This window comes from Motacilla alba, chromosome 13, assembly GCF_015832195.1.
Source record: "Motacilla alba alba isolate MOTALB_02 chromosome 13, Motacilla_alba_V1.0_pri, whole genome shotgun sequence".
Lineage (NCBI taxonomy): Eukaryota > Metazoa > Chordata > Aves > Passeriformes > Motacillidae > Motacilla > Motacilla alba.
In genome coordinates this window covers 3,563,378-3,588,041 of record NC_052028.1, presented here as the reverse complement: position 1 = coordinate 3,588,041, position 24,664 = coordinate 3,563,378, and the positions used below count along the sequence as shown (strand labels likewise).

General features: G+C 39.0%; 2 protein-coding genes across 4 annotated transcripts in view; one reads left to right on the top strand and one right to left on the bottom strand.

The window, feature by feature from the left end:
* Window positions 1-24,664, top strand: part of DOCK2 (dedicator of cytokinesis 2) — a 161,370-nt gene that overhangs the window by 46,647 nt on the left and 90,059 nt on the right. For both annotated transcript variants that reach the window (XR_005258503.1, XM_038149792.1), the window contains exons 26-27: window positions 10,108-10,256; window positions 16,745-16,837. Coding sequence is in view for 1 of the 2 variants with exons in the window: in XM_038149792.1 (XP_038005720.1) it covers window positions 10,108-10,256; window positions 16,745-16,837 (242 nt within the window). In the remaining variant the exon portion in view is untranslated. The remainder of the gene's footprint in view (window positions 1-10,107; window positions 10,257-16,744; window positions 16,838-24,664) is intronic.
* Window positions 16,850-24,664, bottom strand: part of INSYN2B (inhibitory synaptic factor family member 2B) — a 36,005-nt gene continuing 28,190 nt past the window's right edge. The window contains exon 4 of one of the 2 annotated variants that reach the window (XM_038149793.1): window positions 16,850-24,023. In XM_038149793.1, the coding sequence (XP_038005721.1) occupies window positions 23,837-24,023 (187 nt within the window). In that variant the 3' untranslated portion in view covers window positions 16,850-23,836. The remainder of the gene's footprint in view (window positions 24,024-24,664) is intronic. The other variant, XM_038149794.1, reaches the window with a different exon arrangement.

Here is a 24,664-nt window from a genome sequence, read left to right as displayed (position 1 = left end):
CTGACATTATATTGAATGCAGGGAGCCCCCAATGCAGGGAATGATTGGCATCTGACCCCATGATGCAGAAAGTTGAATTGTTTTATTAAAACCATACTATATACACTAATACTATATTAAAACTATACTAAAGAGATATCATATTATACTACACTAAAGAAAATCCTGTGACTGTGTGAGACAGCCAGGACACAGCTTTGAGTGATTGGCTAATCACTCAGAACAACACCCACCAGTGTCCAATTAAACAAATCAATTTTGGTAAACAATCTCCATAACACATTCCACATGTGCAACAACAACAGGAGCAGTGAATAGAGATAAGAATTGTTTTCCCTTCTTCTCTGAGGTTCTCACTGCCTTCCCCAGGAAAAATCCTTGGGAAACTTGTGCCTGCTGCTCTCTGTAAAGAAAGCTGAGGCCACAATGTCATGCTGAAACTTGTCAATGAATAGCCTTGAGAGAACTGTTTTTTATTGGTGAGAAATGAATATGAAGTGCTTCAACACAGGATGAAAGGTGTATGTTTGATAGTGGTGCTTTGGATGATGTATTCCCTCATGGTCCAGCCCTGCAGAGGTGTTTGTGCTGCAGCAGAGCTGAGATCACCCCAAGGAGCAGGAGCTCTAAGTAGGGCACACAGATGGTCACTGGCAGGGTGGGAATTGGACTTGTCTTGGCTGGAAATGCAGGCCCTGTGCTGGCTGTGGCTCCAGACACGGCTGCTGCATGTTCAGCATATGCAAACCACTTGCTGATTTTGGAAGAACAGCAGCAACAGACATATGTTAGCACCAGGGGTTAATTTGCCAGCTGCCAGAAGAAATGCTGAGACTGTAGCAATTTCTTTTTTCCTCACTGAAGAACTCTTTCTATTCAATTACTGTTTAAACAAGAGAAGTACTGCACACACCCCTAACCACACTGATTTCCCAACTTGTGGACATTACTGAGTTTTACCCGTGAAATACTTGGTTTCATTTCACAAACTGAATATGGTTGCTAGTTTGTGTTGGTATAGCATATCATTTTTACCTTCAGGGTTATTAAGAAAAAAGGTTTAAAAAAAGCAGAAGGAGAAGTAATTTCTGGTTAAGCATCTTTCAGTTTAGTTATTTTGGTCAGGGTTGAGTGTCAGATATTGATTTTTACTATTATGATCTTACAGGTTGGTTCCTACTGACAAGAGTTCCTAAGCCTAAGTTTTCGGGGTTTTCTGGGGGTTTTCTCTGATTTTTCCCCCTTCCCTGTGTTCAACACAACTTCAAAACATTTTTTAAATACTTGAACTTGCATCTGACTCTGCTGTTTTTAGCTACTGGGAAAAAATGGAAATCAGTCACTGATCATATATTGCTTTAAAAAGGTTCTGTATAGAAACTCAGTCTATCCTGTAGATTCAGTCTTGAATTTTGCATTTGGCTTTTTATTTATTGGAGTGCTTTTCAGGGGTACCTTGCCTGAAAAATTACTTCAAGTCCTATATTTCAAGCATTCATCTTTTGCCAGTCCTATTGCTGCAATATTTTGGTATAGATAAGTATGGCATAAATACCTACATATCTGTAGGTGTTTATCTGCATACATTTGTGATGAACATATGTGGACTAAAGTCATTACTTGTGTTTATGAATGAGTAGGAGACTTGCTTGATATTGCAACTGATAACTTTTTGTTAGACTTGACCCATTATGGCCTTTTTGCAGTTACATTTTTTTAAAATCCTGTTGTGTGGAGGAGAATCAAATTAGGCAAACTAGTTTTAACAATGAACTTCTAAATGTATGTGTAAAACGTGGTTTATAATTACTTTCAATAGAAAAGAGAGATCAAAAACATATTAAAGCACTTGATAATGACACATGTTGGGTGTCAGCAAAATGAAATGAGGAAATGTGAAAATTCGCAGAATCATAGGATGGCCTGGGTTGGAAGGGACCTAAGATGTGAATGTGCCAGAGAGGATGTGCTGACAAGGCTGTGCCTGCCTGGCAGCCTGCAATGCCTGCAAGCTGGAAAAGCACCGAGAGCTGGGAATGCTCTCTTGGCTAGAGCAGAGCTGTGCTGGAAGTCCAGGCTGCCCTGGAGTGCCTGGCATTGCTCAGCCCTCACAAGTGGGGACACTTCAACACACACCTGCAAGCTGGCAGGTGCAGACCAGTGCAGCTGCTCCTGGGTCAGTGCTGAGCTGGGCTGGGGGTGCTGCTCTGTGTCCTGCCTCACCTGCTGACACTGAGCTGCCAGCAGCTGCTGAGTGCTGGCCTCCCAGCATCCTGTGTTTCTCCTGCCTTCATGTTCCTGTTAGAGTCCAGGGCACAAAGAGAATTTGCATCTTGCAGTGCTGTCAGAATCTGTAGGTGACCTGCTGTGGTATTTTCTGGGTCCCCAGGATGAAGAAGGAAATTACTGAATCTGACTCCATGTTCTCAGAAGGCTGATTTATTATTCTATTCTATTCTATTCTATTCTATTCTATTCTATTCTATTCTATTCTATTCTATTCTATTCTATTCTATTCTATTCTATTCTACTTTACTAAACTATGCTGAAGAATAGAGAAAGGATCCTTACAGGGGGCTACAAAGAATGATAATGAAAAACTCATGCTTCTCCAGAGCTCTGACACAGCTGGACAGTGATTGGTCATTAAGTAAAAACAATTTACATGTTGGATAAAACAATTTCCAACCACATTCCAAAGCAGCAAAACACGGGAGAAGTAAGTCAGATAATTATTGTTTTCATTTTTCTCTGAGGCTTCTCAGCTTCCCAGGAGAAGAAATCCTGGTGAAGGGAATTTTCAGAAAATATGACAGAGACAACCTGTGATACCTTCCTTTCTGTGGCTCTTATCTAAGCTGTGAATTTTTAATTAGGATTCAACAATGAATGAAAAATATACCATTTTAAAATCATTACTCTGGGCCTTCCCAGTAAACCAAAGAGTTAAACTGCAAGCAACAAAGAGGGAAGACTTTTAACAGAAAGATTGCTGCAGTTGTGAACAGATGTCCTTTGTGAAGAAGCACAGTGCTTTAATTGAGCATTGGCTGCCATCAGAAGTCTCACCTCATTGAAAGAATGTTGTTCACTGGCTTTATTTTTAAGGCTTTGTTCTAAATCTGTATTCAGATGACACCTATGTCCTTATTAAATTGGCATGCCAGTTTTTAAGTGGGCATGAAGCCATCCTAACAGATGGATATGACTACAGGCATGCCAGGGAATCAAGAGAAGTGTTTCCTAAGGGAGACAAAAGTGGTGTTAAATCTTTATTACCATTTTGGCTGCACGTATGAGGCAGTCAGGAATGAAACCCGTCTGTGATTTTTGCTGAAGGAGACCCAAATGTCTTTTTTAATGACATGATTGCATTAATGACTTAAGAGTTTGAATTTCATTTACCTGGTACATAAGAAATCATTAGGTATCTTCCAAAGGGAATGAGGTGAATAGAAGGGTCAAAAACCCCAACCAAACCCAAAATAGAAAACACATGACTCCTTAATCTTGGACAACAATGGATCTACCTGTCCTTATGCAGGAAGGTGCTGCCAGGGAACCTCTCCAAGAAGTGGCTGGAATTTGGGATTGATGAATATGCACAATACTAAATCTTTTGACAGACCTTGATGAAGAAAATGCAAGATGCTCAAACTGTATGTTGATGTTTTATGTGTTCAAATAAAAGTTGGGGCAGCTAGAATAAAACCAGCCAGAACAGTTGGGATTTTTCATGCTTTTGAACATTAAAGAATAGATTGTTGGCAATGTTCTTACATTATTTATCAACCAGCAAAGAAAGCAGCTAGTTTTTAAATAGGTATCTTCCCCTCTCCATGTCTCTCCCTTGTCTGTCTTGAGCTTTCTTGGGGCATGGAAGGAGGTGTGAGAATGTGAATTGCTTCATCACAGACTTAGAAATTTGTTTAGGTTGGAAAAGACCCTTAAGAATGAGTCCAACTGTAAACATAACCCTGCCAAGTCTGCCACTAAACCGTGTCCCCACTTCCACCCATCTTTTAAATTTCTCCAGGGCTGGTGACTCCACCAGTACCCTGGGCAGCCTGGGCCAGGACTGGACACCCCCTGAGGCAGTTTCTGCTACTTGAGAAGAGCAACATTCTACACTCTCAGGGAGTTGTAGAGGAGGAAGGTCCCCCCCAAGCCTCCTTTTCTCCAGGCTGAACCCCCCAGCTCCCTCAGCCCCTCCTCATCAGACTGAGCTCCAGCCCACTCCCAGCTCCATCCCCTTCTCCTGCCTGGCCCCAGCCCCTCAGTGCCTTTCTTGCCCTAGGAGTGGGCAGAGCCCTCAAGGTGTGGCCAGAGCAGTGCCCAGCACAGGGGACAGTCCCTGCCCTGCTCCTGCTGCCACACCCTGGCTGGGACAGGCCAGGTGCCCTCAGCCTCTGGTCCACCTGGGCACACCTGGGCCATGTTCAGGTGTCCCCAGCCTCTCCAGGTCCCTCCTGCCTGGAGCACAGCACCTGGCACTTCCCCCTGCTGGCTTGGTCCATCCCTCCAGCCTGGCCAGGTCCCTCTGCAGAGCCCTCCTGCCCAGCTCAGTGCCGTCTGCAGCCTTGCTGGGGTGCATCCAGTGATGAGCCTAAATCATCAACTATAACATTGAATTTTATTTTAGCTATTTTTTCAATTACAGTCTTCCACCATTTTCTTTTCTTCTTTTCTCCTTTTCCCAGGCCAGTGAATTGCTGATGTTTAAACAAGCACTTGGCTCGTTTTCCTTACGTAACTTGTGCAGTGATACCTTAGTATTGGAATCAGAAATTTATAAACTGGTTCAATAACCTTTTCTTTGCCCCAAGATAGTACAAGAATTTCATATTTTATGTCATGCCCTAGTGAAATAGTTTTAGCTGGGTTTTCAAAGATACAAGGAAGCAACTACAGGTCTATATTTACTTTAGTCCACCTGCAGGCTTGGGCTGAACTCAGGCCTATCTTGCTACTAATACTGGGTTTTTTTCCATTTTTGGAAATGGATAGCATGTGTTTTTCAGAATATCTTAGAAGTTCATCCTCATATGGGATTATTTCAACTGGTAGGGATCTTCTAAAACTTAATTAGTTTTTCCTTTTCTTCTATTTATGAATAATGTCCTAGAAGTACATTACAAAAATTAAGTAATTTTCCTGTAAAATCAAAAAGCTGAGTTCATCTAGCAGCCAGTCAAAAAATATATACATAAAGCATTAATACTAACCAAATTAATTAACACCAAAAATTAATTTTCTTACTAAAATCTATTGATTCTTTTCATATTAGTATTGATGGAAAGTTTGACTTTTTGTAAAAGGAAATAATATAGCTAAGAAGAGTTAAACAACCTTTGAATTTCCATGTAGCTTGACACTTCAACATTGTTCACATCTGAAAATACCCTGTAAATAATTGATCAGCTGCATATGTTAAGTCCGTTTAAGAGATTCTATATGTATCAAATATGGATACAATCTTAATTTATATTGCCAAGTACAGCTGGGATTGCTGAAGCTTGCAGAATAATTAGCTCTAAAAACTGGGGGAAACCAATTGTACCTTCTGCCTCAGCTGCTCCCTCAGTACAATAAGAAAATTTGGTCAGGACAAGAAACCTTGCCTTCTCCATGTTTAAAGAGTATGGAATGGCTCTGTATGGGAGAGAAATTATGTCAAAGACTTGATTCTTTCACCAAAATACATGTGTGTGGGTTTTAAATGAGTTGTAGACAGCAGCAGGCATTTTGCATTCTGGGAGGAAGCTTTAAGTGACCTCTGAAGGCTGCTGTGGAGGAGTTTTAAATTCAATATAGTTTGCTCCCACTCCTTTTTAAGGTGTTTGGTGCAAGTTGTTAGTTAAGATCTCATTTATGTTTCCTGCTTGTTGATCAAATGGGCATCCCTGGCATGTGAAGTCAGGTGTAATTTGGTGATTAATATACCCATAACACTTACCTTGAATCCTAGGGTTTTATTTTCTATATGAGGACAAATTAAAAATGTACTTTATCTAGAAGAAAGGATTCCTCTTGTCAATGACTTTTCTCAGTTTAGTCTTTTACTTTGCTTTTGAAATAAAGCTCATTAGGTATAGGTTTTCATTATCCAGTTGCTCCTGGTAACTTTGAAAGCTACCCCAAAGGAATTTTTGTATTTGCTAACTGTCAGACAGTTCAAAGGGACATCTAATAGCTTAAAATTGAGCTGGATATTATTTTGAAGGAGTGAGAGCAATAAGTATGTTTATCCTGGCAGATATGAGACTGGAATGTGCAAAGAATCTTCCATCATCTTTGTGAGAGGTGAAAAGTGGCTGAGATGTCACATAATGTGATGTGGCTTTGAACTTTGCTGTTATGAGCAGCCTGTTAGCATAGCACTCCCTACTGATGCCTTTTGAAGTGCAAGTGTTTTCAAGGCATTATTTTTAAGAATGGTAGTTGTGGGGAAAGAGTTGCCAGCTGAATTTCTCACATGCTGCTGATTTGGAATCTGTATTTCTACATGTCATTGCAGATTAGTTAAAGGTTGAATGTGTTTGTCTAAATATGTTCATCTTCATGTTGAATTAGTTGTAGCTGTTACTGTGTCTGTTGCAGATTGTTAGAGTAGGTTATGAATCCTTATTCAAAGTGTAATTTATACAGAGCACGTTGAGAGCAGAGAACTTGTGGCACAGTCTTGCCATGGGTAGAACTCTGCTGTAACTGCAGAGTTCAGGTAGGGAGGGGGATGCAGGTGAGTTTTACTGCCCAGGGTTTGCTTGGTGTATGGGATCCACAATGCTGTAGAGGAATGTGGGGTTTAGCTGGTGCTGAATCATTCCTTCAGCATGTCCTGCACACAGTCAGAGAATCTGGAAAGGAACACAGGGATGGAGCAGAGTGGAGACCAGGAAATAGAAATTTCACTATATATTTAATTCCATACAGGTTAAATATATGTGAAACAGTTTTTATGCCTCACTACAGATGCTGTGCAAGTTCTCGGGATTGAAATGACCAGAAATGGGTTTCACCTATCTGCCTTTAGAGTAATGAGTTTGATATAATCTCTTTTGATATAGGACACCTTGACGTTTGAGACCACAGTAACAAGCTCCAAAAATGTCATTATTTATGTATACAGGCATATATGTAACTTTGTTCCAAACTTCCTGACAGTCTCGGTCCATTTTGCAGAGATTCGGGATCTCCTGTCAATTTCTTGCTGTGTTGTGGCACTTAGTTGCTATCCTTGTCTTCTCTGTTCAGTTCCTGAATTTTCATTGTAAGCTGGTCATTTGCAGTGCACCAAGCTCCTGCCACACCACCTCTGATTAGCAGTTTTGGCAATCAAGGATCCTAGAATAGCTGAAGAATACTTGGAAGGAATCTGGGAATGTGTCCAGTCCAACCTCCAGCTCAGCATGAGGTCAGCTCTGAGGTCAGAGCAGGTTGTTCCAGGACAGACTGTGCAACTTGTTAGTTCTGCAGCTTGGCTGTCCCTGTGAGGGAGAGGCTTTTCCTTACATCCAGCCTGAACTGCTTGCTTGGCTTGTGATTCCATTTTTTACTTCATCTGATCCACTTTAAAATCTGTTAAACCTGTGCCATCTTTCAGTAAGACTCTTACACTTGTGGTCCTTCTGCTAAGCATCATTAAATGGAACTTGGTTAGCAGTAAGTGCTATATCCAAAATATCCAAAATATAGCTTAAATATTTTTGACTGGTCAGAATCTGAATGAATTAATTCTGAACTGATCATAGTGAGATCTGTTTCCTCCCTGGATAACCTTAGACTTTTGAAGAACTGTTTCCACAGATAATAGTGAAAACAGAACTTCAGGGTTTTTTTAGTAGCTTTTCCAAGAGTAGTGAGCTAATAATCTCTTTTATAACTTGCACTTTTTTTGTTGACTGAATGTATAAACCCTTTATTTAAAAGGTTCTATCACATTTCAGCAAGTTTTTTAGGTATTGCGTGTAACTTTATTTGTTGCTAATGCTGTTTCCTTGGTTTAGTTTTGGCTTCAGCTAATAACATTGCATTTGTTTCATTCACAATTAGTTAGAAGTGGTTCATATGAGCAAATCAAGAAAGTGTTTGCTAGGTACTGAATTACATCTCAATTTCAGAAAACTGATAACATTTGCTGTCTGCAGCTGGTGACCACAAAGCTCCCAGTCCTGCCTTCTGGAGGTTCTCTGTGTCCATGAGCACAAACTCACACAGAAGTGCTTTAGGAGGGTTGGAATCCCCTGCTGCTGGGCTGCACTCTGTGCTCTGTGAGAGCAGCCCTTTGGTTGCTGCTGCAGAGGGGAGCCTGTGGCCTGCAGGAAGAGCAGGCAGCATGCCTGTGCAGAATTGGGCACATAGAGGAACTGTAGGCTCTGTGAAATTCATTTTTATGCTGCTGTTCAAACAGGTCTTATGTTGATATGTGCTCTTTAACTGCTGTCTTACTGGTGAGTTTGTAATTTAGTTATTGGGTTCGATTTGTCTTGTAGCTTGCAATAAGAGTTGTAGAAAAAGTTACCAAGAGTAGAGATACTTTCTGAGGCAAGAAATTATGCTGCTCTTCAGACATGATTAAAGGCTCTTGGCTTCATGTAGCTTGGAACTGTTACTCCAAATAAGAATAATCTGCAGAGACTGCTTCTGTTGCTTCATCTGCAAAATTCAGACAGTTATCACCTCCTTTCCATTCCTTTCCATTCCTTTCCATTCCTTTCCATTCCTTTCCCCCTTTCCCTCTTCCTTTCTTTCTTTTTCTTTCTCTCTTCTGAAGAAAGCATTTTATGCAGACCCTACTCTGAGAGGCCTGCTTGCACAACCCTGCGTGCGAGCTTGCTAGCAGAGAGACGTGCTAGCAGAGATGTGCTGCCCTTGGACAGACAATATGGACACACTTGCCAAGATGTGCCCAAGGAGAAGGGATGTGAAGCAGGATGTTCCGAGGATGAGCAAAGAAGATATGGAGCAAAATGTTCTACTGATACCTCTACTAAGATCTGCTATGTGACTAAGTCTATGTTAGCTTTCTGCCTTGCTTTGTATCCAGTCAAGTATATTCCCATGCCACTAGTATAAATGTGCCCTCAGATTTGCAATAAACTGAGCATTGATCATTACCTCCATGAGGACTGATCTCTGACTCCGGGGGCTCCTCTCTCTTTCCCTTTGTCTCTCTCTCCCCACCCCGTTCCTGTATTTTTCTCCCTTTACTCTTCTCTCTATTTGTCTCTTTCTTTTCTTCCTTCTCTCACCCTTCTGTCTTCCTGTACTAATGCCCTTATTCTGGGGGCATTCTGAGCCCCTGGCTTGTTTTAAATCCCATTGGATAAAGTTTCACCATATCTCACCCTGCCACTCTTTATCAGGGAGTGCACTGTGTGTCCAGGTGCTCTAAATCATTCTTTTTTAAAAGTATATTTTGTTGGGGTTTTTTTATTCCTGGATGGATATTGCTGTCATTAAAGTTATTTCAAATGGGTGCATTTTGTACTCCTGACATTTCCTATAAGCACCTCCCTCTTAAAAAGTCAGTGTATGTGTGAGTTTGGAACATAACTTCATATTTGAGTCAGCTTCCTTAAATCTAAATAAGGATGAATGTATGCACAGCTCTCACTAGCACAGGTTTGATATGCCTTTCATTAGTCTTTTCTTTGTCTGCATTCCTTTATGTGCCTTCAAAAGAAAGGTTTCAAAAATTATGTACATAGTTCTGCCATTTGAATCTTATTTTCAGAAGTAAGTTAATAAATACAGTAATTTTCTTGCACTAAAATCATGCCATTACTTAAACACAATTGATTTCAAGATGCTTTGTACATGAGTAATTTATCTCCAAGTGTTTGATAGAAGCTGAACAGCGCTCAGAATTTAACTGAAGAAAATTATTTTTATCGGGAACTTTTGGTTTTGATATATGAAAATACTGTTGACTTATGAAAATACCACACAAGTTTGGAATATTCCCAAGGCATGACTGGAAAATCAACAATTCCACGTTGGGACTGTGGCTGTTAAAGCATATTTTGTGTCACTGTTTGGGGGAGGGTTTCTTTGCACATATTATTTCATTGATATTTGTAGTTAAGATAATTTGCTTTCTTTCAGAATGCAGGGACATTCTGCTTCCTGTGATTACAAAAGAGCTGAGGGAATTACTGGAACAGAAGGAGGATCAGCAGCTCCAGGTGCAGGAGAGGAAGTACTGTGTTGAATTACTTAACAGCATCCTGGAGGTTCTGAGCTGTCAAGACCCTGTAAGTATTGATGATGATGTAGAGCCCAAGCCTGTAGAAAGCCTGAGCTGATTAGGAAGTAAATTATTGATGATGATTAATCTCTTTCAAATATTTAGTACAAGTCAGTGGCAAATTGAACTTTTCTTCTATTTTTCATAAACTCAAACCAAAGGGCAGTTGAGGTATTGAAGATGAATACTGACTTCTGAGTAAGCTCATTCAGTTGAAGATGTCTCTGCTCACTGCACGGGGTTGGACTACACAACCTTGCAAGGTCCCTTCCAACCACAACTTTTCAATTATTCTGTAATTGTTTTGATTATACAGAATAAATTTCAAATTTCATCTTGCTCCTTTTTAAAAAACCCTGTAGTTTCTGAAACAAATGCTTTTCACTGTACAAATGTTGTAGGGTGTGGTTTCTGCTTTCAGCAGTGTCTGGATAAAACACATTACTCTTTACTATACTTCACTTGGAGACTGTAGTTTCTTTATCAGACTTCTGACATTTTGGATCACTGAAATTTTCATCTGGGTGGTTCTTTTTTTCCTCATTTGAGAGAACATTCAATTGACTTTTTATTCCCTAACTTTTTAATAAGCAGTAGGTTATTCAGTGAAACTTCTCAATAATTTGAGGAATTTATTCTGAGAAAACATTATAATAAATTGCTTTAAGAAAGCTGTAATTTCCTTAACCTGTGAATATATGCTGATTTTTCCTCAACTATAGTTTTCTGATACAGGTGCTCAAACTTTTCAGACTTTGGATTAAGGCAAGCTGTCATTTTAGAAGTTTTTTACTGTGGCTCCCTGGATCATTTCCTAGTAAATGAAATCATTACAGCATATATCTTGATTTCATAAAAATCTTTGATACTGCTGAGGCTTTTCAGTTTGCACAGGGCAATCTTTCCATGTGTATTATGAGCTATTTGCCTCATTGGTTTAGACTTAAGCAGTTCAGGAGGGATTGATCCAAGGGGATACAAAAGAAATATTGGAACATTTAAATCTGAAATGTAATTCTTAAGATAAATGGTGAAACCGTGATAGGGCAAAAATTGAAGCCATCATCTCATAAGGCTATAATGCAAAGTAACCAGTTTTGTCACTGTATCCTTTGTAAGGTAAAACACAGTTGTAAAGCAAGATGCACTAATACTTTCTCTGTGTGTGCCACATAATTGAAGTTTATTTTTGAATTTAACAGTTGCTGCCCATAGCAGCAGTTGCTGACATGTAAAAGACTCATTAAAGCCTACTGAAAATATGGTTTCGTAGCTCATCTTTGTGTGAGTGAGAACATTATGCAGAACAGCAGAATTGCTGAGAATTTAAAATACATACATTTAAAAAAAAAAGATATTGAAATTTGTTCAACAGAAGTGGCATTTCTGCAATAGTTTCTTTCAAGGAAGGTAGACTGGAGATTCTCTGTGAGGTGTTTGGGTCACCATTATCTGCAGAGTGCTTGCAGTGAACACTGATGCATTTCTGATACAAGGAGAAAAGCCCCTTGGGATAAGGGTAAGTCCAGCAGTGGTATCAGAACGTGCTGAGCCCTCTAGAGGCATCGTACTCCATTGAAATATTGTAGAATAGTTGGGGTAGCAACAAAAGAACCAGATGCTTCTGTTGCAGAAAGTCCATACCCTGGCCTGCCTCTGGCAATAAGAGGAGCAAATTTGGATTTTAAAATATATAAAGCATGTGTCACTAACTGTAACACCGGCCTTTGTAACCACAACAGCAAATGTGCAGCTTTCTCCTTCCTTGACAGAGGAATCCATGGATTCTTACCTCATTTTTTTTCACCAAACACTGATCCTGCTTCAGTATGAAAATCTTCTATTGAGATGACTTAGCTGAAGGAGGAAAAAGGAGCAAAGGATGGGAACACAGCAGCATCCAAGGATCACACAGTCACTTGTCTTTAAGAGCCACTACAGATTTCTCTGGAGTGTAACACACATGTTTATTTTCCAGCTAAAGTGAGAACTCTTGTTTCAAGGCTGTGTTTGCCTTGCAGCAGTAAATACTTTGTAACCTGTAGGCAATCGAAAGAGTTCACATATGGCGAAGTTATTGTTTGGGCAGTGTCCTTCAGGATGCCTTTATTCACTGTGATCTAGATACAGACACTTGGTTTGGGAATTAACCAAATTGTTTCAGCTGGGATTGAGCACTTGAACCCTAAGATGAATGCAGTTTTCTATTCAACAATTCATTCCCTACCATTTCTGAGCCTCCTTCTAAGAAAATGGATGGTTTGACCTGCTAAGGGAGAAAACTTCAGCCTTTACTGGCAGAATCATGTTACAATATTAATAACACTAATGTCTTGTCCCTATTTCTTCTGTTTTTTCCGTCTCAGTCGAGAAACCTTGTTTCAGACTAGTATTCAAAACTTTTTGGAAACTTTGATATTTTTGCATTGCATTTATTCTGTGAAAGTCACCAGAAATAGAAGGCACACAAAGGACAGGGAAGAAAAAACAGCAGTAGTTGTTCTGTTTCATGTGGTGAAAATTTATACTGTGAGGTGATCTTTGAAGCAGTTATAGAATTTTTGAAGAATATGTTTTCTTTGTCAAAGGAAAGGATATTTTGATATTACCAGCTCTGCTCTACTGTTGTGCCTCACATTGTTTAGCGAGTGGGAACATGGGAATCATCAGATCCTTGTGTTCAAATGCTATTTTCTTCAGCTGCTGCCTCACTGCTGGGTTCTGCAGGTAGCCAGCATGTTGTTAAAGTCTCTGGTTTGTGTTGTTTTTGTATGTTTATTTTTATGACTAGACAGTCACTGTTGGGTATCTCAGTGAGATGCCTAGGTTTGATTTTAAGATTCCTCTTCAGCAAACAACTTTTGGACATAAATGGCATTGTTTTGATTTAATCATGTCTGAAATTAGCTTTGTAGCTTGAGATTGGGCTTCAAGCACCTGTGAAATGCAGTTAAATCTTAGAACTGCAAGTGAGTAATTGATGAAGGTCATGGTGAAATCAGTGATTTTTTGTTTCTATTTTAATTAAAACCACTTCCCTTTTCCCTCTTTACAACACTTTGCTTCATGCAGTCTGGCAGTCCTTCATGAGGTGACTTTGTCTCTAATCTGATATATATGCTATGTTTTAATATTTACTGAATCAGAACAATTTTTTTATTTATAGTGCTTACAAAATTAAATGTAATGGTAAATGCCTTGTCTTGGAATATGCAGCGAAATCTTGGTTGCCTATAAGTGCAAGAGAGATGAAGAATCCTTTCCTGGTCTCTGCATTGTCAGTAATTGGTAGCAGTTGCATTTTAAGCTGGCAAACAAGCCTGGAAGCATTTTAGAATTGTAAAGAAATTTTTAAGCATTTCCCTAACTTATGGCAGATCTTAAGGCTTTAACAAAAGAGAATTTCAAAGGAATGTTGTCAGGAGTTCTGCATGTTCTTTCAGGGCCAATTACCTTAAGGTCTTCTGCAGAGACTTTTCAGCCAGAACAATGCAGGATTATGAGTTATGGTTTAAAAAAGAAATTGTTATCCTTTTATTTGTGCCTTTATTTGTGTGTGTGTTTCAAAGAAGGAATATAAGTTACAGAACTGGGTGCACCAGGGAGTGAGCACACAGGATCTGGCTGGTGCAGAGCCCGTTTCCTCTGTGGCTGCCCACACAGTGCCATGGTTTAGATTTGTGACCAGAACAGTCTTGACCATGCAGCAATGAAATTTTAGTTCTTGCTGAACAGTGCACAGTGCCAAGGCCTCCAGTGTTTCTCACTGAGCCCCACGGCAGGGAGGAGGGCAGAGCTGGTGAGAGTTTGGGAGGGCACAGAGCAGGGACAGCTGCAATGAATTGACAGAAGTGCCTCCCAGTGGGTATCTCAAGTACAGGTGGTGTAATGCTGTAATTCCACACAGCCATTCAGTGAGTCCCTGTTTGCCACTGTCCAAATAAATGAACACTCCATCAGAACCTGAAGTGCAGGGTTGACTCTGTAACAACAGAATTGCTTTTCCTGTCCCAGTCCTGTAGCAGTTTAAATAGAAGATGAGAGCTAAATCAAACACTGTCTGCTTTTACCTTACACAGTTATTTTTGAAAGAGAGTGAAATTTTGTTTGGTTTGGATTTTCTATTAACTAATCTGTGTACCAAGCTGTGCCATCCAGCCCAAGAAGGAACCTGAAGGTGTTTGAGCTCTGTGAGAACACTCCCTCCTGCTGACCTGCCTACACAGCATGAGCTCTGCTTCTTCCATGCCTTGGCAAATCTTTTCAACAGGGAAGACAAACATTTTTGATCACCGTATTTAATTAAATGGAATAATACAATTAATGTTTTCCAAGGGAACATTTATATATGATACCAGTAGTTAATTTAGCTCCTAAAAAATTCTTATGCCTAATCAGGGGACTGAAGCCAAATGATGGTGGGTTTTCCCATGTCATCCTTGTGAAGAGAAGTGTGATCTGAAAAAGAACATGTTGCAGTTGGTTGTTAGACTATCTTCTGAAGCTAGAAGCTGTAAGATAAAAGCTGAAATCTCATGTATTGACAATGTGTGAAGACAATTTTTGTTAATTTCTCAGTGTCGGTATTGAATGCCTAATTGCTTCTTAGATTATCAAGAAGAAAGGAAAGTCTCAGTTTCATAGAGAAACCATTTTATTTCATTTGCTAATGCTTCTCTGAAAATTCAAAGGTCTAGCAGAAAATAACCTTTGTGTGCTTGAGCATATGTAATAGTCTTTCCAGGAGAGGTTTGTTATGTGCTACTTGTAAATTAAGAATAGAGCTCATCTGTAATGGTGGAGTCAGGGCTAAATGTTAAAACTCATTATGCAATGTTCTGAACTGTTACTAATTATGGTATAGCACATACTGAAATGTGGAAGTGAACTTACAGTGTATGAGCCCTCATCTTTGAATTTAAAAAAACAGGAAACTAATGAACAAATTACAGCCCTCTGCTAAGTGCTCCTACATGGTTTATCAGTCTTGGCTGTTGATAATATTTTTTTAAATTATAGTGGTACACAATGTTATAAGAACAACAAATGTGTCTTCAGTGCAGCCACTCTCAAGTGTAGTTGTGTTATAGACAGTACCAGAGAAAGTGAAATTTTAAAGAAGGAAACACCAAACACAAATTATTCTGTGACTGCATTGTTCATTTATAGAATACAACATCTGAAATGCTGTCACAGGTGAGGAGATCGCTTCAGCTTGTGTGTGTCATTGTCAAATGCAGGCACACAGTTTGTGTGATTGGGAGCGGGGCTGGCCCAGCCCCATCCCCATGGGCACAGCTGTGAGGAGCAGGTGACAGCAATGAGCCATGGAGTGCCCAGGGACACTGAAACCACCAAAGGGAGCAGAGGGCACACAGGGGCACTGCATCAACACGAGGGGATAAAAGGCTGGGCTGAAGAACAAGAAGGGCAGATGCTTGAAGCCTTCTGATGTGGTCTGATGTTACTCTGTATGGATTGAAGCCTTCTGAAATGGCATGGTGACACTCTGTAATGTGGCCATCTCCACTGTGACATGTGCTGTGACAGTCAAAGACAGGAGCACTTAATGTAACAGTGGATAAATTGCCAGGTGTGAGGAAGTCCTGGAACAATCAGAGTTGGAGAAAGAAAAAGGAGACAGTGTTGGCTGACTCAGAGGGAAAACAGGACCTGAAGCAATTTCTCCTGGGATAGTACTGGGGCTCAGATACCTAAAACAATATTAAGAGCTCAGCATGGCTTCTGTGATTTTGGTGTTCTTTCTGTGCTATATATGACATTAAATAAGTGTCTTGGTGTAAGCTAAATAGCCCTTTCTATCTGTTTTCACTCTTTTCCACTGGATTTGCTTAGACTTTCTTTTTCTTGTTGCATGCTGGTTTCCCAAGTTGTTGAGTGATCAGAGTAAGGTCAGTGAAACTGGTGAGCAGAATGTCATTCCCATCTGCTCAGGGTTTTAGGATAAACAACCAAACCTCCTTCAGCTTGCAAGAGCAGTACGTGGGCCCACCGTGTCCAGTTTGTGCCCTCCCAGAGCAGCTCAGGTAAATGAGGACAACTTTCTCCTTTAATAACTCTGTATTTGTGACTGCCAGCTATTTATTTGTGACATTCCTGAGCTCCAGCCTGCCCTGAGAGCACTGACAGAAGTGGGGAGCTGTGAGAGAATTTGCTTTAAGTTAACTGTACCAGGGTTAAGCTACAGACTGCTCAGTTATGGGCAGAACAGGAATCCTCCGAGTGAGAGACATGAAGTGACTGTTTGGAACAAAAAACAGTTGTGGAGTAGATTGGGCTGCAATTGGACACAGGTATTCCACTGAAATTGCAGGAATTAAGGAGCAGTGTGAGCAAGAAGAATTAGAGTTGCTCCTTCAATAAGGCTGTTATATTGCACAACTTGAACTGTCAAAATGGGAATAATTAGTTTCTTCTTACTTTTCAAAGAGATATGATTTTAATATCAAAACTCTGGTTTTTTTTCATTTGCAGGCTTCCACTTATCACCACATTCAAGAAATAATGGTGCAGCTACTACGCACAGTGAACAGAACTGTTATTACAATGGGACGAGATCCATTAATTGTGAGTAATATCTTAATGCCTTTTCAGTGCTTTGAAACTCATTTTATACTTATCCTGGAAAAAATATAAATATAGCATTTGTGAATTATTGAAAAAATGTAGCATATTGTGAATATATTTGTGAATTATTTGTTTAATTTTAGAAGTCTCAAGCTTTACTCTTTTTTTCGTTCAGCTGTGACACTGTAGTCACAGTCTTTTGAAGTGTAGTTGCAAGATTTGAGCATTCTTTAAGAGAACAAATGATAAATAGAAAGTTAGTTGATATTTGCAAAAAAGAAAGTTTTATAAACCTGCATAAAGGACATGGTTTAAGACATTGAAAAGAGTATTTCTACAAATCCTAAAGTGAAATTGTAGGAGTAAAACTGAAAAAAATATCTGGGCATGTGCTTGCACTAAATACTTACCAGAGATTTTTTTTGTGGAGGTTCCATGATTTAAGAGTTATATTGGAGAATAGGTTCTGCAATTTATTCAGATTTAAGTACACATCCCCTGAGCACTCCTCTGGATTTGGACTATTTGTGAGAATGCAAAGGATTCATCAGGAATTTGGAGCTTGCCCTTCAGACTGTTCACTTGTGGCAAGATGGTTTTTAATGATTTCTCTTTGGAGATTTATTTTATTCTACAAAATCATAGCATCATTTACTTGATGATTTTTGGCCTCAAGAGGTACATTTTGTGCCTTTTGAAACGTCCTGTGTTCCCCTCTTTACTTCTATTGGAAAACAACAGTTTTAGATCATTGCCAGCCAGAGCATGTGTGCCTCCTAATGATTAGGCTCCTAATAATTGAGGAGACTAATCGAGTTCCTCAGAGGAAGTATTTGCCAGTGGGAGCTTTGAACTCCCTGGTGGTACATCTGCAGGTTTGAGACATCTCTGTAGCTGTTTATCTGAGCTCCAGGCTGCTGCTGTTCATGTGGAACCCTTGGGCACATCCATGGGCACAACAGGAGATGGTTTGAAACGAAGACCAGTGACCCTTACAGCTCTCCAGGGTGTTGGAAATTGTTTTCTGTACAAGGAAAGCATGATACGAGTGCTGTGCATGACCTGACCAGTCTGTTAAGGAGTACTTCTGGATACCATAAACAGCACATGAAACAGCAAAATGAAGCTGTTTTAATCCTGCATAAAAGATCCATTAGGAAACCAGTAGGAAACAAGCTGGTTACAGTAAATTGAAATGGCTTGGAAAATCTGTTTCTTTTTTCCCCCTCCCATCTACTGTAATTTCTTCAGCTGTTTTGACCTGAAAAGAACAAATTCAGTGTGAATTTTGAAATGTCATTCCCTTGCTTCCAATTATGTTCATGAGCACCTCTGCATATGTGTATAGTGGGCATTTTAGAGGTTTTTCAAAGGGCTATTCCAATAAATTGCTACATTTTCTACAGCTGAAGCACCACTTCTTAACAGAAGAGCCTTTCACATGCAAATAAATTGTTTTTAACGAACAAAAGTGTTTTGTATTCAGAAAGAACTGGCAAAAGAAGCTTTTACTATGCTCTGTGTGCTACTTTAGTTCACCAAGTTAATTTTCAGGTTTGCTTTAACACTTTTGAGAGGGTCAATCTTGCTGTGAAAGCCTGAATGCTTGATCTTTTCAAAATTAAGCAGCTAGTGAAGAATGATGTCCTGGAGAATGCTTAGATGAGCTCAAGTTGCTGAAATTGTGGGGAATTCTGCAAGGACGGGTGAGACATGTGGAGTTTCTGCAGCTGGACTGTGTAGCTGAGGTTAGACAGGTACAAGAGACATTTCAAATGGGGCTAAATCTATCACTTCCAGGAGGACAGGAGGTTACTCTTTAGGTTTTAAATCTGTTACTGTGTTTGTGAACATTGCTAGTGTTTTTATTAACTTCTACAGTGTCATTTACTATAACTTGAAAATGCTGTGGAAAATAATGCAAACACTGATTTATCCTGATAAGAATGGTTACCATTTACAGTACCTGCAATTCCTTGCAAGTTTAAATGCCTTGCGCCTGACAGATAACTGGATTTGGTTTACCTGAGAGGGTTTTTTTGCTTTCTGACAGGGAAAAGCAGGTTAAATTTCATATTCAGGTGTTCTTCTCACAATCTTCTTGCTTGTTGGCAGAGATCTGGGTTTACAGTTGCCTGGATCTTTTCGTGCTGTGATGCCAGTTAAGGGAAAGGGAGGTTCTGCCTTGGGCTTAGCTGGTAAGTGCCTGCTGGGAGCTGTGTTAGTGTAATTACTGAGAAGAGTCAGGCTCAGAAAGAAATAATCTCCCCAGGAGAAGGAGGTGGTGGTGGAAAGGTAATTTGGCTCTCTGCAGCTACTGCAGGGAGAACTTAGTTAAATGCCATTCTTGCCTTCACTGTGGTGTTTTAGCAGCTGAAGGCTTTAACAGCTGCTTGGTTGTTTTCACTCTTAAAACCCCACAAAACCTTGACTGTTTGTAGTTGTCAAAGTGCATCTACACTTCCATGAAGAGGGACAAGTTTGTTGTCTGAAGCTGGCTATTCAAGCTTTACCTTGAAAATTTCACAAGATTTAGACTTTTAGATAAAGGTCATTGTCATGCAGTCAAGTCCTCCTACAGGAATTATAGAAGTCAAATTTATAAACCATATAGAACACAGAGATACTTATTTTCAGTCTTGGCCTGGTTAAACAAATAGAAATATCATAAATCCACCATATGCACCCTAAAGATTGCCTTTAGTACTTCCAAACTTCATTTTGCTCACAATATCAGTTTAACATGATGAAGTAAGTGTAGCTATGCTACACAGAGATGTTTTTAGACAGTATTTGTATATAATGTTGTACAAATAAAACTTTACCCAGAAGGTAAAACTCTGTTAAACAGACCTACTCTAGAGAAGACAAAGACCACAGAAACTATTAGCAGAGCTGCCATGGTTGGAGAATTTGATGAAATATTCTCATGGTCTAGCTAAAAGCTACAGCTTTTTTGTTTGGTATTCAAACTGACATCCTTGCTCTGCCTAGAAATGCTGCAGAATGATTACACAACATGCCTGTTAGTTTTCCATTAATTTTTCTTTCCCCAAAGAACAGCTGCTCCCTTCCTTTGTAATCTAAACGTTGTTTATTAATAATTGACTCCTGAAACCTAATAAAAAAAATCTCTTTTTATTGCAAAAGATAATACCACATTTAAGAGGCCTAGAAATATACAAAACATACATTACAGATCAAGTGCCATTGGGAAGATGTGTGTCTATGCTGGCAGGATTATTACAGTGCACAGAACCCTCAGAAGCCCTACAGGAACTGCTGTTACAGGAGACAAATCAGTATTTTACTCATATATTTTTAATTTTTAAAGAAGGTTGGTTTGACTCCATGAAACAACAATTTCAAATACAGTAATTCTGGAATATACTGCATTCTGTGCAATGTTTTATATATAGCATATATCATTTAAATAGATATTTCTCAGAAACTCACAATATTTTTGTAATCAAGTGCTGTCAGGTAGCTGTGGTTTGGGTTTTTTGGTGGGATTTTTTTGACAGTTTATGGGGGGTTTGTATGGTATTTTTTAAATTTTATTTAGGAATGTGTTTCTATTTCCAACATTTCTTTCCTACTCTGTGAGATAGTTTTAGGGATCATGCTGTAATTTTGTAAACTAGGAAAGTTTTTTGTAGCCAGTACTTTTATCTTTCAACAGTCTACCAATTTCTACTGCTCTTCCAATCTTCACACTATAAATTGCATGGTGTGTATCTGGTACTTTTTTATTTCCTATAGGAATTAATAATTAGTTAATAAAATATTTTTAAATATTAAACAATAAAAAACCCCAGTGCTTTCATATCATATTTTCATATAGCCAAGATTCTCCAGCTGAGTATTACAGAGCTTTAGATTTTAATTCTTTCATGTTGCTAAGGAGTGCACATTTTAAAATCTAAACAAAACAGCAGCTAAGCAGCCTTACCCTGTTCCTGTACCCACCACTGACACCTCCTCACCACCACCTTTTGGTGGGACAAAAACATTTTGTTCCAATGATCTCTGTCACGTTTGATGTAGAAAACCTTTCAAGTGTCAAGCACTGTGGGGAGCCTTCCTGAAGGAAGGTGCTTCCAGAGCACTGAAATTCCATATTTCTGTCCAGGAAAACAGATGCCTTGAGGGGCTGAGTTTGAAAACTCTGGGCAGGAAGGCTGAGAGAAGTGGATGTTCCTGCAGGGCTGAGGCTTGGCTGGCCTGGAAACCTCCTGAGCTTCCCTGCTGCCCTGGGGGCACAGGTCACAAACAGAATTTCACATCCACACCTGCCTGGTCCAGCCTTTACTGACTGAGAGGAATCAAAACCCACCAACTCAGGAATCTGGAAAACAAAAGCTAATGGTCACTGGGAGGATAAGGATTAAAGATTGGTTATGGTTCTGAATCTCTTCAAGCTCAGATGTTAAAATATGATACCTGTAACCAATTAAATCAGTGTATTTCAGATTTAGCACTTAAATCAGTGTATTTCAGATTTTTGTGAGTATTGATGATTCTTCAGGTCATAAGAAAGACTTAGAACCTTACTTGTAACAACCTTTGCTTGGACTTTCTTAAACTAGAGAGTGTTTCTGTTTTGCATAGTTCTCCTGACCCCAGGAATTGATTGGTGCCATGTGGTGAACCAAAGGGGTGTGGTTTGTTTAAATGAAATTATCTGGACCTTTGAAAATAAATTATATGCATTATATGGGCAAACCCAAAATCAAATAGCTTAAAATGAGCACTTTTTGTGCTTGTCAACAAAAAGAAAGGCAAAAGGATGGCTTTTGTATCATAAATTAGTAAAAATGGGTTCAATACAGAAAAAAAAAACTTGCTGGTTTTACTTATGCTAGAACTCTTGGTGTTCCTTGTTATTATACTTTGCCACAAGGGATATTGGTCTTAAAGTATTATTTTAATGCACAAGAATAATTTATACTCTAATAAATCCTTCACTGCATCAATTATAAATACTAAAGCAACAAAGGAATGCTCTTGGCACAGCAGCACAGGCAGTGCTTGAGTGTAACATAGTGATGTGTTCTGATGGAGTCATTTAATTCTTACCTTTTTTATAACCACAACTTATTATTGAAGAGTTTTTCTGTTTCACTCAAGGCATCGAAAGATATTAGTAAAAAAATAATTTCCTTCTGAAAAGCCTCTAAAGTAACAATAGTTTTGTTCCTGTCATTTCTGTACTAACAGAAATTAACATGGAAATGGTTTTTAAGTGCCAGTCCTTTAGAATTTTGATAAATTAAGCCATGGCATATTGCAAATTTTCTTCTTAAAGATTCATTTTATAAAGAAATTAGTTCCTCCAGACAAAATTCTTCTGTGCAAAATTCTTTTTAATGTATTTTCAAATGTGTAATTAACCCTAGGAATTCAAGGAACACAGAAGTGTACAAAAAGTGTACAGACATTTAAAACTAACATTGCACAATTAATACAGGATTACTTAGAAAAATAAGATGCAGGGATTAATCTATGAATACCCTGAACCAGGGCCACTTCTAAGAAAAGGTCTGCAGTACATTCCACTCAACTTGCTTTGGAAAACCTTTTCCCTCCTGCCCCCATATGAAAGGTGACCATGTTTTCATGAGTAAAATAATGGGATCACCAGTCATAAATTGGGTTCCATTGGCACACCCTGTGCTAATGGTACCTTGAGTATTTTTGGAGGGAAGAAGTAGCTGCATTGACATTTGATAAAATCTTTTCAACATATATATATATATATATCTTTTTTGTGCAATACAGATCAGTTCACTAAATATTATTTTTATGTTCCGTTTTTTATCATCTATTAATTTACATCTTAAGGCAAAAAAAAAAAATTCTCAGGATATTTTGGTACAGCAATACAGGTATTAAATGGATAGACTGGGCAGATGATTCAGTAAGACAGTAGCCAAAATAGTAATTCCTCTTTTCCCAGCAACTGGGTGTGACCTCTGAGGGGTTCTGTCCAGTTTTAGGCTTCCAGGTGTATGAAAGACATCAACTCACACCACCAGGGTGGCTGTGGCTGCAGCATGGGAGATGAGAGGCAAAGAAAATTGGGTTTGTTCAGTCTTTTAGAAGTGAAGATGTAGGAGAGAGGTCTCATCATCCATGTAGCTCTTCTTGCAGGTGTACTTGGGCAGAGCAAGATGTAATGGGCACAATCAGAATGCAGGAAATTCAGATTGGGTGTTGGGAAAAAACCCTGGGACGGCCTTCCCCAAGGAGCTGAGGATTCTTGTCTTTGGAGATACTCACAACTCAAATTCACTGAACTGGACCTTGCTTGAGCAGGGGTTTAAGACAAGCATTACTGTGACATTCTCTGCCCAGTTCTTTTCAGAGAAGTCCATCAAATGACTCCTAAATGGTGTCTTTTTATAATGAACAAAGAAAAGGATAGAGTTAAAACTTGAACTGAAATATTTTGTTTGTTATTTAATATTAGATGACAGCAACAAAAATGTTTCAGTGGGGATGTGAAATAATTATAATTGTCTCCTTTGAGGAGAGATTTGTTTGAACAATTTAGGTTTCCCTGAATTTGTTCTTGATAATGTGGTTTGTTCAAAGCTTGATGCAGATTTTTCCTTTTAGTCAATGTTGCTTATAAATGGGAAATAAAGGCTGTGTGGCATGCTTAGCTTTGTCTACCATTGCTTTTTAAAGTAAAGATTTGAACCTTATTATTTTTGGAAAGTTGAAAAAAGGTCTCTACAAAGCATATGAAAGTGTCCTTGGAAAAAAAAAGAGAACTTCCTTTTCAAAGAATCCATTTCTTTTCTTGAAAATAGTATCTTCATGCACCTTTGTTCAGTGAGCTAATTTAATTAAATTTAATTATTTTGATTTTTCAGATACTCTAATTAAACATTTTTAACCTGTGTGATTTCATAATAGTACATTTTCAGGTGTGTGCTCTCAAGCTCTTTCTGCTTTAGAGTCTTTTGAAATGTAAAAGGATGCATGAGGAAGTCAAATCCACCAGAAGCATTTTCTTTTCACTTTTTTTGTCTTTCTCCTTAACTCCTTTTTCTCGGGAGCTGGAGGATCAGGTGGTGGCATCTGCGGTGAAGCTGAAGCTGCATTTTGCTCTGCATTGTCCAGTGTTTTCAAAATCTGATGAAATCTTCCTTCTTGTTGTCTGAAGTCATATTCTACACTATGGAAAAAAATTGAGAGACCTATGCTAGTAAGTGAGAAATTCCCCCTTAAAAGAACATGTCAAAGGCTGGTCCCTCATCAGAAGAACTTGGTGTTATTCAGTGATACAGCCTGGGGTGAGCACAAGGGGTTAAGGGGCTGCTCCTTTGAAAATAAGTTCACCTCTTTTTTTTTTTTTTTTTCTTTGAGTGAAAAATGTGACTTTAAGTGAGTTAAGAATTCCAACATTGTGCCCAAAGCAACGGGACAAAAATGAAACGTACCAGGATGACCTTTCAATACGTTTTATTCAGAGGTCAGCTTTTGATCCCATAATCTGACAGTCATGTGCTCGTAATTAAAAACTCTCACATGCTTAACTTTGTTAAATGTGAATGTCTGCCACTAGGACACAGGCTAGGAACAAAAATGTATGAAATGAAACAGCATGTAAGTCTTTGAGATAAGTGGTGTTAGTTAAGAGGAAAGTAGCACTCATTCCCTCAATTGAAAGCCCTAATTATCATTGATGTCAAACAAGAGCCAAGATGTTAATTAGATAAGAGCAGATGAGCACATAGACATAAATGTAAGGTTCAGAAGTGTCAGTGTGGACAGGGTTTAAGCAGTATTGTGTGCGTTTTCCTTTTTTCAATCATC